This window comes from Ylistrum balloti, unplaced genomic scaffold, assembly GCF_031769215.1.
Source record: "Ylistrum balloti isolate Yb309-2 unplaced genomic scaffold, AGI_CSIRO_Ybal_v1 Utg370376, whole genome shotgun sequence".
In the NCBI taxonomy this organism is placed as follows: Eukaryota; Metazoa; Mollusca; class Bivalvia; order Pectinida; family Pectinidae; genus Ylistrum; species Ylistrum balloti.
The window spans coordinates 199844-214581 of NW_026782263.1; the positions used below are offsets into that span (position 1 = coordinate 199844).

Here is a 14738-nt window from a genome sequence, read left to right on the forward strand (position 1 = left end):
TCAGCATGTAAATGATAACATCAGCTTGGTTGCTCGGTTTATTTATACACAAATAAAACAGAAAGCAGATGTGCTCGTTACGTTTTTTGCAATTGTGCTCTCTTTTCCAGACAAAAAGTCAGCTGATAACAGGGATGGTTATATGGATATCTTAATTTCTAAGGCAGTATTGCCACGGCACAGCATAGTTTTATTTCTTCCTTTCCTATTTTGTACAATATGATACATTCAAGTTATTGTCTAATTGTTAAATTGTCGTTGTTCTTGTATGATACAAACATGTCAGTATAAAATGAAAAAAAAATAGAAATAGTCTAGTAACCAATAAAAACGAGGAATATCAAAACAATGGTCATTTTTTCAATATCTTTATGTGTACATCAGAAAATGCCATGTATTTGACGTCCTAGAACAACTGCGCCACCTGCTGTGTTATGAAGTTCTGAAAAATTACCTATTTTCGTGAGGATTTATTTTCATACATTTCGTGGGTATTCTTAATCAACGAATTTTTATGTCCATGAAATATAGTGTCCACAATCTTTTTAAAGACACGAAAATTACGCCTTTCGGAAATACCCGATTTTACTGTGAAAGAACAACAAGCACTGAATATCACCGATATTTCGAGTTATCAAGTTTCGCAAAATACATTACAGGCTTTCGAGTTTCAAGTAAAATTAGTTTGCCACATTCGTTGAATTACATTTAAGCAAGTAGGATTCAATCGGATTGAAGACATTTCAGTGTATTATTAGTCAATCTACTACTATCTTCGTCGACACCAACTTCATATCAACTTTGTTAAAGCGATGATTCGAGGCAGCAATCAATGCTTTACAACACCTATCTTAGGCGTTGATGTTGACCGTTTCGAGATCATAAATTGTTTGGTATGTTTTGGGGTCTATGTCCTCTTGTAGTCGTGTGATCTCTACGTTCACGAGTAAAAGGGTTTCTACGGGGCAATTTAGGAGTGAACAATCTAGCATAGCACTTAACCCATTCACATTATTAGGCAATGCAATCTATAAAAGGAACTGTTTGATTTGATTTCGCCTATTCGACTGTTATGTAGGATATTAAGGTCATTTTAATGTGTTGAGATATTCGATCTATCCTTGACCGAGTTTATACATAAACCTGGTACTAGTAATGCCTCCTGATCGAAAGATCGGAGGTATATTGTTTTTGTGCTATCTGCTTGTTTGTTGTCAACTTTAACCTTGCTCATAACTATTGCACCGTAGGAGGTAAGGCTTTCATATTTGGCATATATGACCTTGACCTTTGACCTACATTTGAAAGTAAAAAATCATTACTACAATGAAGACATAAGTGCAAGTTGCACATGCCTTACACAGTACAGTTTTAATGTCCCACTTCAAACTTTTGTTGCAACCGCAAGTATAGTGCTTCATATACACATCCTGTTGTCGTTTTAATACTTAAGCTTACATGAAAGAAGCTAGGCTGGATTACCGTAGTCTTTTGCACGCTAGCGATTACATGATGACTAATGTCAAATAAATCGCTGATAGTCGAGTTAAAAAAAAGTTTTTTTGTTGTGTTTTGTTTTTGAAAACCATGTTCATATCACATTTGTAATGAATTGAATATTCTTAACGATTTTAAAGTTTCCCGTTTCTAGTTGCAGATATAGAAGGATTTCATTCTTCCTTCAAGCGTTAAATGTTTTTGATCACTGCTGGTTTTGTAGTATCGATTCGATCGAGTTTCGTTCCTTTAATCATTTAAAAAGCATACTGCTTTGATTACAATATTCCCTTTTGATTAATATTACGACACTTCCATATCAAATTAGGTCTCTGAAAATCAATACCTACTTCACAAAGCACGTGATGTTTTATCAATAACTTGAATATGTACGTACACCTCGGTGTCCGCTTACGTTTTATGACAATTAACTTTATGAAAAAGCACACAGGAAATAATACGTCTGTGGTATCTCACAGCAGAATCTGTGATTTATCTTGTGTTCCATATTTAAGAGACATGGAAGAAAAAGGTAATAATATGTTGTAACCTTTGAAATACTTTTACGTCGGTGTTTTCTTTACTTTCTGTATTAAAGAAAATAACTCGGTTAAACGCCTGCGCTGTTACGCAGGTTGATAAAGACAAATCAATAAAGAAATAGAAAGTTTCGGTTATATTTCTGATGGGAAAAGTTATAATCCCCTTACACAGATTTTAGATTGTAAGTTTAATTCTGGTAATGTTGAAACATAAAATAGAAATTCAAACTTTCATTCAGTGCGTCGATTGCAACATTGAAGTTTTAATTGTGCAAATGGTAATGGAGACAAACTATTGACTTAACAATAAAGAGGATTAATTTCACATCAGTGTTTAGATGTTTGAATATCTGTGTGAAAATAAACAACGATGAGCGAAATAGGATGCCTAGATGGAAAATGTCACTTAGCAAACACAGAAAAAAAAGGTTCAGACTTTAGCAGAGGCGAATACTCTCTGAAATAAACCCGACTCGTTCCAGAATTGACATCTCCTATCTTAGAAAACATCTCAAAATATCATCAGTTCACTTTAAGTTGACCCTATAATACTCATTGTAAACGAGGAGGTCACATAATAATTCAATGACATTGCTGAAACGGATTTATAACCGCTATTTAAGATAATCCATGCTGTATAGTCCGTAATTTAACGATAGATAATTACCACCGCCTGCAAAGCAACGTAGATTTATTACATAATTATTTCTCATTTTTCAAAATAGCACTCGTATCATCAGTCATGTCATGCAGCCTTATGTAAACAATGATGAGCAGACATTGCCAGAGTGCGTGGGTGGGGCTGATTTAGAGCAAAAAAAACAAGCACCGGAACCGGAAGTCGAGCAAGTAAGTATACAGCTCATGTTTTGTTTGTTATTTACCTACTCCATTACGGATCCTAAGCAAGACATTTATAACAAAAAAACATCAATCATTTTGCATTGTTTTCAGTCGGATATTAATAACATTAAAAAGCAATAAAATAGTGGCAGTGTATGTATGTGTTGACTGTTTGCCAACCTAACAAGGCCCTACATTCCTATCACAATGCGTCTTAACTACAGAAACTGAACGCCGCTGGCGTAATTAACAATGACCTGATGTTGCATGTGCAGCTACATAGACCTTTAGTTAGTACATGTTGCCCTGCCAGAGACATGCCTGTACTTCCCTGACGTCTCTGGATTCCATCAATCACATAGTTAACATGGCATGTTAACGGTGGTGGTCCATATTCAACGTGAATCCAAAAAGTCGTAATATGAAGGTCAGCAGCTAATTATAAACTTTATTTAGGATAAATACATGTTTAGGTAAAGGTTAATTTCCCACAAAGTTCTTATAGATGTTAGGATCGTAGGGAGCATATGTATAACAAAAGATACACTAAAGCTTCAAGTATCGGGTGACGCTCATTCAATGTGAGCATCATTGTGGCCTTAACATTAATGGCAATAACTTCTAAATCAGTTTGGTCTTGAATTACAACACATTACAAAATAGGCTGATGACGTGCTTTGAATGTGTTCGAAAATATTTTATTTCAGCTTCTTCATTTAATTGAAGAAGACTTGAGGTTTTTATAAAAATAATCAACAAGCTTGGTGAATTATTAGCGACATTGGACCATGCATTTCACATTAATTAGTATCAAAACGGTCCATACATCTCTCTACATCTTCCGAGATTATATATTCCTTCATCAAACAAGGTATTTATTTTTAAAAATTTTCAAATATATCAAATACAACGAGCTGCAGTTTATATTAAGTTGCTAACACGTGCAAATGTGACGTCTTTGCCATTGAGGTTCGATATTGGTGTCCTTCTAGAAAATTGTCCGTATATCGCCCTAGCTGTTGTAAAAACTTTAAACCCCTGAAATCAAAAATATTGATAAACTACAGGAGTCATATTGTTAAATTGCATCGCCATCACATGAACAGGGAAGTAATGATTTGGAATCCTTAAATGTCTTCTGTTTCAGTAGGGCATTTCTGTTATTAATGAACAATGTGATGCTACCTTTCTGGTTCTAATTTCATTTATCGTTAAGATATTAGATATATATATACTTGTAGCTAGGATTCCACTCCACGTGGGCGTGAGGTTGTGTTACCATTCCCAGGCAACGACAATATATTGAAATGATATATTGACGTTCTTTAGGGGTTGGCTTGTCGTATTTGGACATTGCCTTCTGATGACGCAAATAAGTGTTAACAAAAGCGACAATTTTAGACTTCCGAAACTGACTAAATTGAAAACACACAAAATGGATCTTCAACTTACCATCCCATCCATAATATAAATAGACTGGTAAATATAACAAACAAAAATAAATAACCCTAGAATTGAGATTTAAAAGTGTAGGTAGATTCTCAATGTCCATGTCACGATAGCCTCGATGAAAGGATCAAATACTGCTGATTACGCAGGGCTTTTGTGTATTGATGTGTACTTTGATATATCGTTTTATACTGTTTATGCTTTATGTATCCGCCAATGTTCTAGGGGAAATATATTTCGTGTATAGCTACCTATTACGACTACAGTTAGACCGTCAAAAAGTCCAGAAACTAGTAGTTAATGCACATTAGCAAAAATAGAGCACTGTTCTGTTCGGTAAACATGCAATTGGTTTTGGAACAAATTTGAAATAAGTTTATGTTCCAACCCAATTTATTGCTTCATAAATGAGTGAAGTCGAAGTATAATTCTTAATAAAATTGGGAGAACCTGAGATGTTTGATATCCTTTCCCCTTGCAGTTGATCCCAGTCTAAATATTGTGACCTTTTGACCTTGCCTATGACGGTGGCAAGCCGACAAATTTCATTATGAGTTAATAAATACCGCTAACGTCTTACAGGGCATTGAAATCCCATCATCGGAAATCAGGTCGTTATGACAACCGCGAAGTTTCTTCTTTATCGGAAACCTTTAAAACGAGGCTACTCTTCATTTGTAGTGATTCTAACAGTCGCTCTAATAGTCAGAACCGTCATAGGTCACATGGTCAGAGGAACGTGTGTTTGATGTATGTTGGCTTCTTTTGACAAATTAGCTGGTAAGTGACGTCATACTGGCCATATAACTTGTAAGTGTTTATTTGTTCGGATAATGTCGCCGCATTCTGCAAGGTCATATAAAGACATCTATCTGGTTTTATTACATAAACAAAACAAACATGTAGTCTACAGCATAAAATGTTTGTGGGTTTTTAGTGTTTTTTCGTGAATGTTTATGGTTACTTTTTTCGTGGTTTGAACTTTGTTTATCATTAATAACTACCAAAGGTTAGTTAGAATTAACAGCGCTTAGTGAAAATTTGAATTGTTGCCAATGAAAATACAAGAGCTCAAAATATGTCAATCTCGCCTGTCTCAACAAATATACAGATGTTAAATGAAAAATAATGTTCTCAATTTTGTTTAATTCATGTTTGACGAATTTTACTCTAAACGGCCTTTGAACAACCGGGGCCTGAAGTCTAATCTATTTTCGTTACTTTCTATACAACAGTACTACATGTTGAACAAGGTATCAGACATCACCAAAAATCTTAATTTTGTAAAGTAAAGTCAAACGAACTATTCAACATAATATTGTTTAGGTTTTATCGTATACGAATATTTGTAGGGTTTGTTCACGATCACGATTTTACATACAATAAAACTGCACTTGTGACTTTCTATTCATCATAAATTTGTTCTGAAACATGCGAAGGGGCAATTGATAGTTTGAAAGATCAATACGGTAGCCCTCTGCATGAATGAGATAAATTTGATTCCGTCACTTCAAGTATCAATAAGTGTCGATTTCGGAGCTTTAGCCGTGTTGAAGATATCACTTGAAAATCTAATATCTGTCGCTATACACAGTTAAGCTCTTCAGAAATCCTGTAATCTATGGTAAAGTCTAGTATGTACATGTATGTTAAGTCAGTGCATATGAAGCACACGTTTCACTGATATTATGTAAACAGGCAGTCAGCGATGAGTTTATACGATAGAATAATCATACGGTGATGACAACTTATCACCTCATATCGTTCATCATTACAGCTCTGCCCGATTTGTTATCTCTCTTTTATTTACCAAAAATTCTTTTTAGTTCCATAAGCAAATTTTCAACCCATTCAGGAACTGCGCAGTAAGGATTTGGGCACAGTTTAGGATACAAAAGGCACATTTTCTGTCCGAACATAAATATAGAGATGGTATCAAAATGACCTACCGGATCTGAAATCTCACTGGAAACTCCGGTATTACACATGTAATATGAAAATCCATCATCTTATAAACATTCCAAGAACTGGCCATCTATATCATCAATGACCATCTATAGATCATAAATATTATGACATTAATTTTCCTGATCAATGGATTATTTAGTGACTGATTCTTAATGGCAAATAGTTCCATGTACATGGGAGATAAAACATACATTCACGAATACGGCGATTAAAAAACAGCGAAATTTGATCACGATACATTAAGACAAGGAAGAAAATTAATCCAGGATCCATCTTAAACTACTTTAAACAAATTTATAATAGACAAACATCGCATTCATTTTCAACACACGTTTCATACTTTATAAATAGTTATGATATATAAGTTCCACATGCGCAGTTTATCACGAGGGTTAATCGCCGCAATTGTGTGTTGTAGAAATCGCGAAAACAAAATTTGTTTATAGTGAAGATTCTACAGGGCATGTGTGAACTTGAACGAAATAATGAACCAAATAAACATATATAAATTCTGTATATATGATACTGTCAGACCTCATTATGATTATCTTTTACAAAATAAGCTACATGTATGATCAAGGTCAATACCTATTATTAGCACTGAGTGAAACTGTGTACTACAGTGTACATTAGAATCCAGAAATAGCATATCGTGTGACAAAAGGCACAGTACATCTAACTCAATACCCTCCAACATTAATATAAAAACGGACATGGAAATCACACCACCAGTACAACAGACAATTAGGAGTAGAAGAGGTATGCTTGACCTCGTTTTCCACACAACTCTTTCTCCTGTTTTGAGACGGATTGGTTCATTTTATAAAGTACATCGTTAATTGTGTACAATGTCTCTGATGACAGTATTTGTCTATATCGGCAGTAATATTCACAAGTATGCAGGCGAGAGGAAAATCGGTGATAGTGGGTTGGTCTAGACAGAAATGCGGGTCAGACACAGCCTGGAGTAGTCTCATAGTAAATCATATACCTTGCTTCGTAAAGGAAACACTTGATAAGGTTAGATACCAATGTAAAAACAAATTACGATATCACTAATTGATACCTTCATTCGACAAACGATCACCACCTGCCGAGTTGGGTGTTGTTTTTTCACCAAGGGATGTTCCAACCCCGTAATAGACCCTTGTGTTTCTATATTCCTTTACGTTTTTTTTTTAAGTTTAACAACAGATCGATATTTAAGACAATTTACTGCAAAATGCAATAGCTTGCAGAGGACAGCGTTATCCTTCATGTACAGTGAATGCGTATACATGAGCTGGTGTGTTAGTCTTTGGCTTTCTTCCGATTTCAATGGCATTACATTTTATTGTAGCTTTGTAGGCCCCAGTGAACACCCGCTGTTTGTCTCAGCTGTTTCAGAGTGGTAAATGAATAAAAACAAATAATTTAGTAAACTGAAGATCATTTTCGTGTCTACTCAAACAAATTTGTACCAACTTAATGTTATGAGACATAGTAAAGTTAAAGGAGACTAACTACTGGTGAGATAAATATAGTTGTATTTGTTTAACACAAGGCAACAACATCCAAACGATTCCTTAAAATCTGATCTACTGGTGATTTTCGATTTCCAAGATCTGGAATGGATTACTGAATTCCGCTTATTATTGCTTCACGTCCCAGTAACAGTCAGGGTCATTTAAGGACGTGACTGGTTTGGGTGGTGGAGGAAAACCGAAATTCAACCACCGACTGTGGTCAGTACCTGAAGACCGCCCCACGTAGGTCTCTACCCGCGACCTAGAGGTAGTGATAAAGACGGTCAGACGTCTTAACCACTCGACCACCGCGGCCCCTATGACAAGAAGGCCACTGCTAATACTTATTTATAACTTAACTGGATGTTTAGTATATATAGTTAATATTTCCTCCAGTTGCATCAATACCAAGAAACACGTTCGTTGTGACGCTCTCCCAACAGAGGCAGTCCAGCTGCCGAGCGTTTCAGTTTCTTTTCGAGTGTTGTGAATTAATACCAACTTCGACAAAAGAACGCTGCTTAACAAGATCAATTAGAAACATATAAAAGTCTGGTGTTGTTATCATCCGTTCTGAAGATTCTCGCCAGGTGAAAGCTGTTGTGAGGTCCCCACTTGAGATACCACCAGACATCTTAGATAAGGCATGTGTTCATATTGAAGATGCAAAGCGACCGGTTCACCATTTAATACACACGGGAGATATAGGTCAACGGCTTGCGTGACGTTTTTTATGACAGCCTTGGACTAGTGACATGTCTGATACTTGTCATCTCATCGAAGTATATATATATAGATAATAAAAGATACTAGCATCTTGCATGATTGAAGACTGTCTGCTCTACCTTATTCTATGCGAAAACGGGTTTTAAAGGAGAGAACTGACAAATAAACATGAACATGCTTGTGGCATAACCAATTAAAAGATATTAAAGTATTGACAGGGAAAAAAAATATTTGTCACACATGAAACCAAAAGTTAAATAGTGATAAATATATTATATATATAAGATATATTAATGGGGAGAGAGGGGAGTGGGGTGAGATGGGAGTGAGGTGAGATGAGTGGAGATGAGATGGGGGTGAGGTGAAATGGGCGTGGGGTAAGGGGATGGGGTGGAGGTGGAGGTGGGATTCGGAGCTTAGTCATACTAGATAAACAGTGCGATTGACCTCACCTACTGTGATGACGCAAAGATCATAAACGGTAAATATGTTTGGTTTAATAAAACATAATGACGACAGTTTAAATTATATTCAGCTAGACTGTTAGTTTTTGAATTAATACCATTTTACGAATCTACAAAAACTGGACGTTATTTATTAATTTATTGACAAATATCCTTCCATTGCTTGTTTTGAAATTCAAATTTAATTTTTTAGATATATTCACATGTTCGTGTCTTTTGAACAATTGAACATCCATAACGGGATCATAATCAAAGGGGCGTGACCACGTTCATAGAGGTAGTCACACCTAAGTCATCGACTGGCACAGGTATCGTTTTATCTGGTTATCGGGACGGAAAACACTGCATTTACAAGTATAGTTTGTCATACCGAAACATTCAATACATAACAATATCAGGCTACCTGAACGAACGTCATGCCTTCTGATATCCCTTACTCCTACGACGCGGGTAAGCCAAATTACAACAATGATAAAGAATTGGCTTTAGCCCATATCGGTTTATTGCATCCTTTGGCCAATATTGTAAGATCCATGTCTCGTGAATGTTTCAAACGATATCGTTAAAACATAACGAAGAGTTCTTCAAGACCATTACGTGTCATTAGTCGGGACGTACATGCATGTTGGTGAGCGTGCACCCAAATTGTGCACGTCAGGTATAAAAACTATATGAATGGTTTTGGCCAATATTCCGACTGCCTACAAATAAAAACATACATGTACAATAGTAACGAAACACAAAAACAAAGATATTGGTCTGTTTGGTGATTGTTTGAACAAATGCTACGTATCTTGTGTGTCTGTACGAATTCTGAGGTAACAATTGGGCAGGCGACGTTTGTTTGTTTGTTTCTTTCTTTTGTATTTCACGTCCTCTCAATAGCAAAAACAGACGGCGTTCAAGCATTGTTGGGCGACTGACGGACGCTTTCACGCTAAATATGAATGTAATTGTACTATTAGGCCAATTGCAATCAATTAATTAGAAAAGAACATTTAGATATATTATGAATATTTTGACTTTAAAGTTTGCTATATGTATTTATCTATCAAAAGAAATACGTATTGTTTTATATTTATCTAAATGTATTTCGCCAAAAATATCCATGATGTTTAGTGGGACGTTACTGACACCGCCATCAAACAACAAATATCACAATAACACAAAGCCAAAGCCACACATAGGCGTATGTTGGTAAAGGACTGGCGTTGTATACAAGGGAGAGTATGTAGAAAAAGGTAAAGTCAGAGAAAGGAAAAAAATCCTTGTTATACCTTAAGAAAGCAAAGAGGTCACTGTAGAAAGTAGAATGTTCTGAATAAGTCTTCTACTTGGCATATAATACAATGTTTAGTAGGTAAATGTATATGTTCCTGTGGGAGGGTTGCACAACACCAACAACTAAACAATGAAACGTAATTTGGTGATATGTTCCGCAATAGACACCATTTTCAGTACAGCACGTTCATGATCATTTAAAATTTTGTTTAACTTTCATGTGTGACAATGAAAATATTCCATTCAAAAACATCATTACGGTCAATAGTATAGACATTTATGTCAACACTTATCTGTATCTATGATCTATCAACAGAATAAGGATTTACTGTAATTACAACGGAAACAACATACATTGTAGTAAGTGGCGTCTGTCGCGTAATTGAATATACATTTCATTGAACACGATATAAGGATTACAGCAAGCACCAAACAACAACGAACAAACGCAAAAACAGTAATTGTATTATGCATACCAAATATCTAACCTGGCCAGGGAATGGTTTGTTCCAGAATGAAAGTTTCAGAAATAAGTATGAAATTTATAAAACAAGGTAATTATCCTCCAGATGATGTGTCAGGTGCCGTTTTCATGTCAGTTAGGATCAGCTCCGTATCCGAGAATTAATTTGAAATCTGCCATAACTACCTGTCTGGTATTTAAAGGTTCAATATGAATATTGTATGCCGTTACTGTATGCCACCCTTCTCGCGGTCCATGGTCCAGGTCAATTTTTAAATCTGACTTAATACGCCAAACTACATTGAGACCATCACCTTGCTGATCCATAATTAAGATTTTTAGCATGTATTGTTCGTGCAATTCGAAATGAATCCATTTATTGATTTTTCCCCTGCACCCATCATTTGTATATGCGAAATTGTGAAATACTATATTGTTACCGTAAAGTAGTGGCTGGTGACATTAAAGGGGAAACAAATTGATCCTGATGAATAAGAGTTATATGTCAGACCTGACCGAGTTTGACGTCCTGAACTTGTGGACACCTTAACAATCGATCTTCCGTTTGACTGTCCGCTGTCTACTATAGATTACAGCCTGTATATCTCTTTATGTCTGTCCGGTATTCATTAGTGATCCTTAATGAAGTCATGACTGATAAAGAAGTATGTGCTTAGTCTTGACCACGAGCAAATTACAGGCTAGGAATTATATATATATATATATATATATAGTTTTTGTAAAGGGAGTAACATAGCTGCATATGAATTCTATATATGTTTTACTTTCGAATGTTTGTTAATTTATTTTAATACAGACTGGATGATAGGGTAAACATGATATCAATAAGTATTGATAGACTCTAGAAAGGTCATTCTGACGGCAGCAGTTTGTAGTCCATGGCAACGAAAAGGTCGTTGGAAAGTATGTGTTGTCGATGACGCTTAATACACCTAGGGCTGTAACAATGATTGAAAATAAAGAATATGAATCTGAGTCTGAACAATGTGATTGAACTTGTTGATATACTCTGACTATACACTGAGTTAATTCAAAACTAATAACCACAAAATGTTCATCAATCACGAGACTTCAATAAGAGCTTCTACGGGCAAAGCTTGTTATTTTTTTTTATCATATACAGTGTATTGTAGAACATCTCTTTTGTTAGATGACTTTCATAGAAGCATATGACCCCTCTCCAAAATCCAAACGGCGTATCTAACACATAAATACAAATTTAAGGCATCGAAGCGCAGTTTCACTGTTTTGGCGCTTGCAGTTCTCACTGCATGATTGAACGAGGTGACTAAATTTGCTGTATTTATCTCGTCTCTTCATTTCATAGATTACAAAACCTGTCGTTTAGCCCTCCTGTTGAATGACTCCCCTCTTCCTGCGGGGAAGACATGCGGTTTCCGTCCTCAGGCCCGGCATATTTCAAAATTAGCGAGGTGTTCGTTTGAATGAGATGCAAAATAATAAAAACATAACTGGACCATTCTGGTGTCAGTGTATCAATAGACCGGCAGATCTTAAAGCAACATGTTTGCAAAGTGACAATTCATTGAAATTGCACGTCACAATGGTCTTTAAATTTGGCTTATCAAAGCAGTCATATCCTTCAACTTGGACACAATCGCATGACAATTCATTCGTGTTCTCAATATCAACAAGCTACCCACTAGTTAAACGTTAAAAGCTGAACTGGAAGCAGTAAAGGATCTCTATTCTGTCATTGGTAATGGGACAGGAATAATAAGTCTCTTTGGGCGACCTCCATCCAAAGTCCAGAAAGAGGTAGTGTATTGTAAAGGTCTGAGAGCAAACGAAAGACAGTAAAGAAAATGCAATAAAAGTAAACAGAATCACTTATATGCTGCAACAGGTGTCGTTATATCTCATTGATTGCTGTGATGAACTCGTTAAGTATAACCCACATTTACCTACGATTAAGGAGGATGCACTCGTAATAAGCCATTGTTAAGGACAAATGTAAATTTTACTCTAGATCTAGGCCTTCTCTTAGCTTACTTAAGCAACGGGAGATAGATTAGATATTACTAATTATATTAAACAAAAAACTGTATCTTTTAGTGATCACACGGTGCAATTATGATGACGCAATACTGTTTCATAAAATAGATATAAGTGGTAAATAATTAGTAGATGATATCATAAGATGATTTAGTTTAAAAGTGAAACCCCTTAATTCAACATGTAATACCAGTTTATGATTAGATTTAGTTTAATATCTCTGCGTTATCAAAATATCAAAATATTCACATCACCAAAGTTAGAAGCGTTAACATCACGGTATCTCTGTTCGACCTTGGTCAGGTGTGACCTTGCACTCTATTGAGGTAATAACTCGACCTAATGACCATGCCGGCTCGCGCTAATAAGACCCAGATATCGCCAGCCTCCTCAGCAGCTCACGCGCAAGTGTATCCCCGTTTACGGTATTAAAGCCATTACAAAGACCTTGGCTCCAGATTAAGGCTGTTTCTCTTTGGAAATTCATTACAAGTATCAATATTTGCTAAGCTACCGTCGAAAATGTCATAAAGTCAAAACATGTCCAATATTTAACATCAAAATGGCTCAAGTGGTCAGTTCAACAAAAACGTACATTCCTAGACAGCAGTGGAAATACACAAGCTTTCTTCATGTTAAAACTTCTGCCGCTAACGTCTGATACGTTCACTTTCTGTCTTATCAAACTGATTTATGTATAAAAACGAGGTATATAAATCTACTCTGTTTCAGTGAAATTATTGCGAAATTAGTTTTACACCTCTGAACGGTAAATAGGTCTGGCATCTCAAGTGTGAGCATAAATAGTTGGCAGCTGTCGTTCAAAGAATGGCTCACCTGAAATTCGGTTATAGAGGTAAACAAGTTACAGTTCACATTAACTCAAAGCTAAGAGTTTGCATGTTGTTGCAGTAAACTGAATTTAAAATGAGTCGACATTACCCAGCTTACTATATATGACAGTGACATATCCTTCCATTGACCGATCTTTTCGTATCGTGAGAGAGCTTGTTTTCAATATCGCAAGATACCCACAGTATACCAACTGTCATTGTCTAAACACAATAATATGAAAGAAATACACCAATTGTGCATCAATTAGAAATATACATTTCATAGTGTGCCATACTATTCCGAGATTTACATGGAGTCGCATTTGGAGCTCCAGGGATGATTCAGTTCGATATCACCGCGGAATCACACCACCTGTTATGTATAGGATGACATATCTTATCAATTAAAATGTTGACAAAACCAATGAAAATGTAAATATCTAAAAGATCGATAAACATCATAATTTAGTTGTTTTTCCGACTTACCGAGACCTGGGACCAGTATATTTAAGATACAACACACCGCCGCTGCTCCTATTGGCATACACGGGATGGCATTGTATAGCGGTCCGTGTTTTTCTGTAACTTCCAGAATTTCGTCTTTAGTATCCATGATTTGTACACTTTTCTTCTTTGGATGCCCTGTAAGGGAGGCCTTGGCGTCCTCGTTTCCTGCTCCCGAGGCCATTGTTTACAAGACAGATGAAGTATAATTCCAAACGTGTTATTTATAAACACTCTTTAAAACTGCATGAGCAATTCCATATGAATTCTGTGACGTAAATGAAATATCAACTTTGAAAACTTTTCACATTAAGATATAAATCTCCATAAAGTTTTTTTTTTAAAACTCAATTCCACAAAAGACAATGTATGATGTAATACAGATACCTTAAAAACGATATTGATGAAGTTATTTTTTCTCACGTTTAAATTACTTGCATCTTGAAAAACAGCTGTGTAGCCGTATTTACCACTAGAGAGTATGCAGAGGTTTCTATACAGATCCTGGTGTAGCTCCAAGATGATATCCTCCCACACTGGTAACCATGTAGGCCTACGACAGCACAGTATAAAACTGGCGAGCGAAATCACACAACATAGTTGATAAGGATAATTCTCACAGATAC

At 35.9% G+C, this 14738-nt stretch overlaps 1 protein-coding gene across 1 annotated transcript in view; it reads right to left on the bottom strand.

Annotated features, from left to right (window-relative positions):
- LOC132554063 (protein stum homolog) overlaps nt 1-14386 on the bottom strand; it is a 60585-nt gene extending 46199 nt beyond the window's left edge. Inside the window, exon 1 of the mRNA XM_060218360.1 lies at nt 14095-14386. Coding sequence (XP_060074343.1) covers nt 14095-14296 — 202 coding nt within the window. The 5' untranslated portion in view covers nt 14297-14386. The remainder of the gene's footprint in view (nt 1-14094) is intronic.
- Nucleotides 14387-14738: the final 352 nt, after the last annotated feature.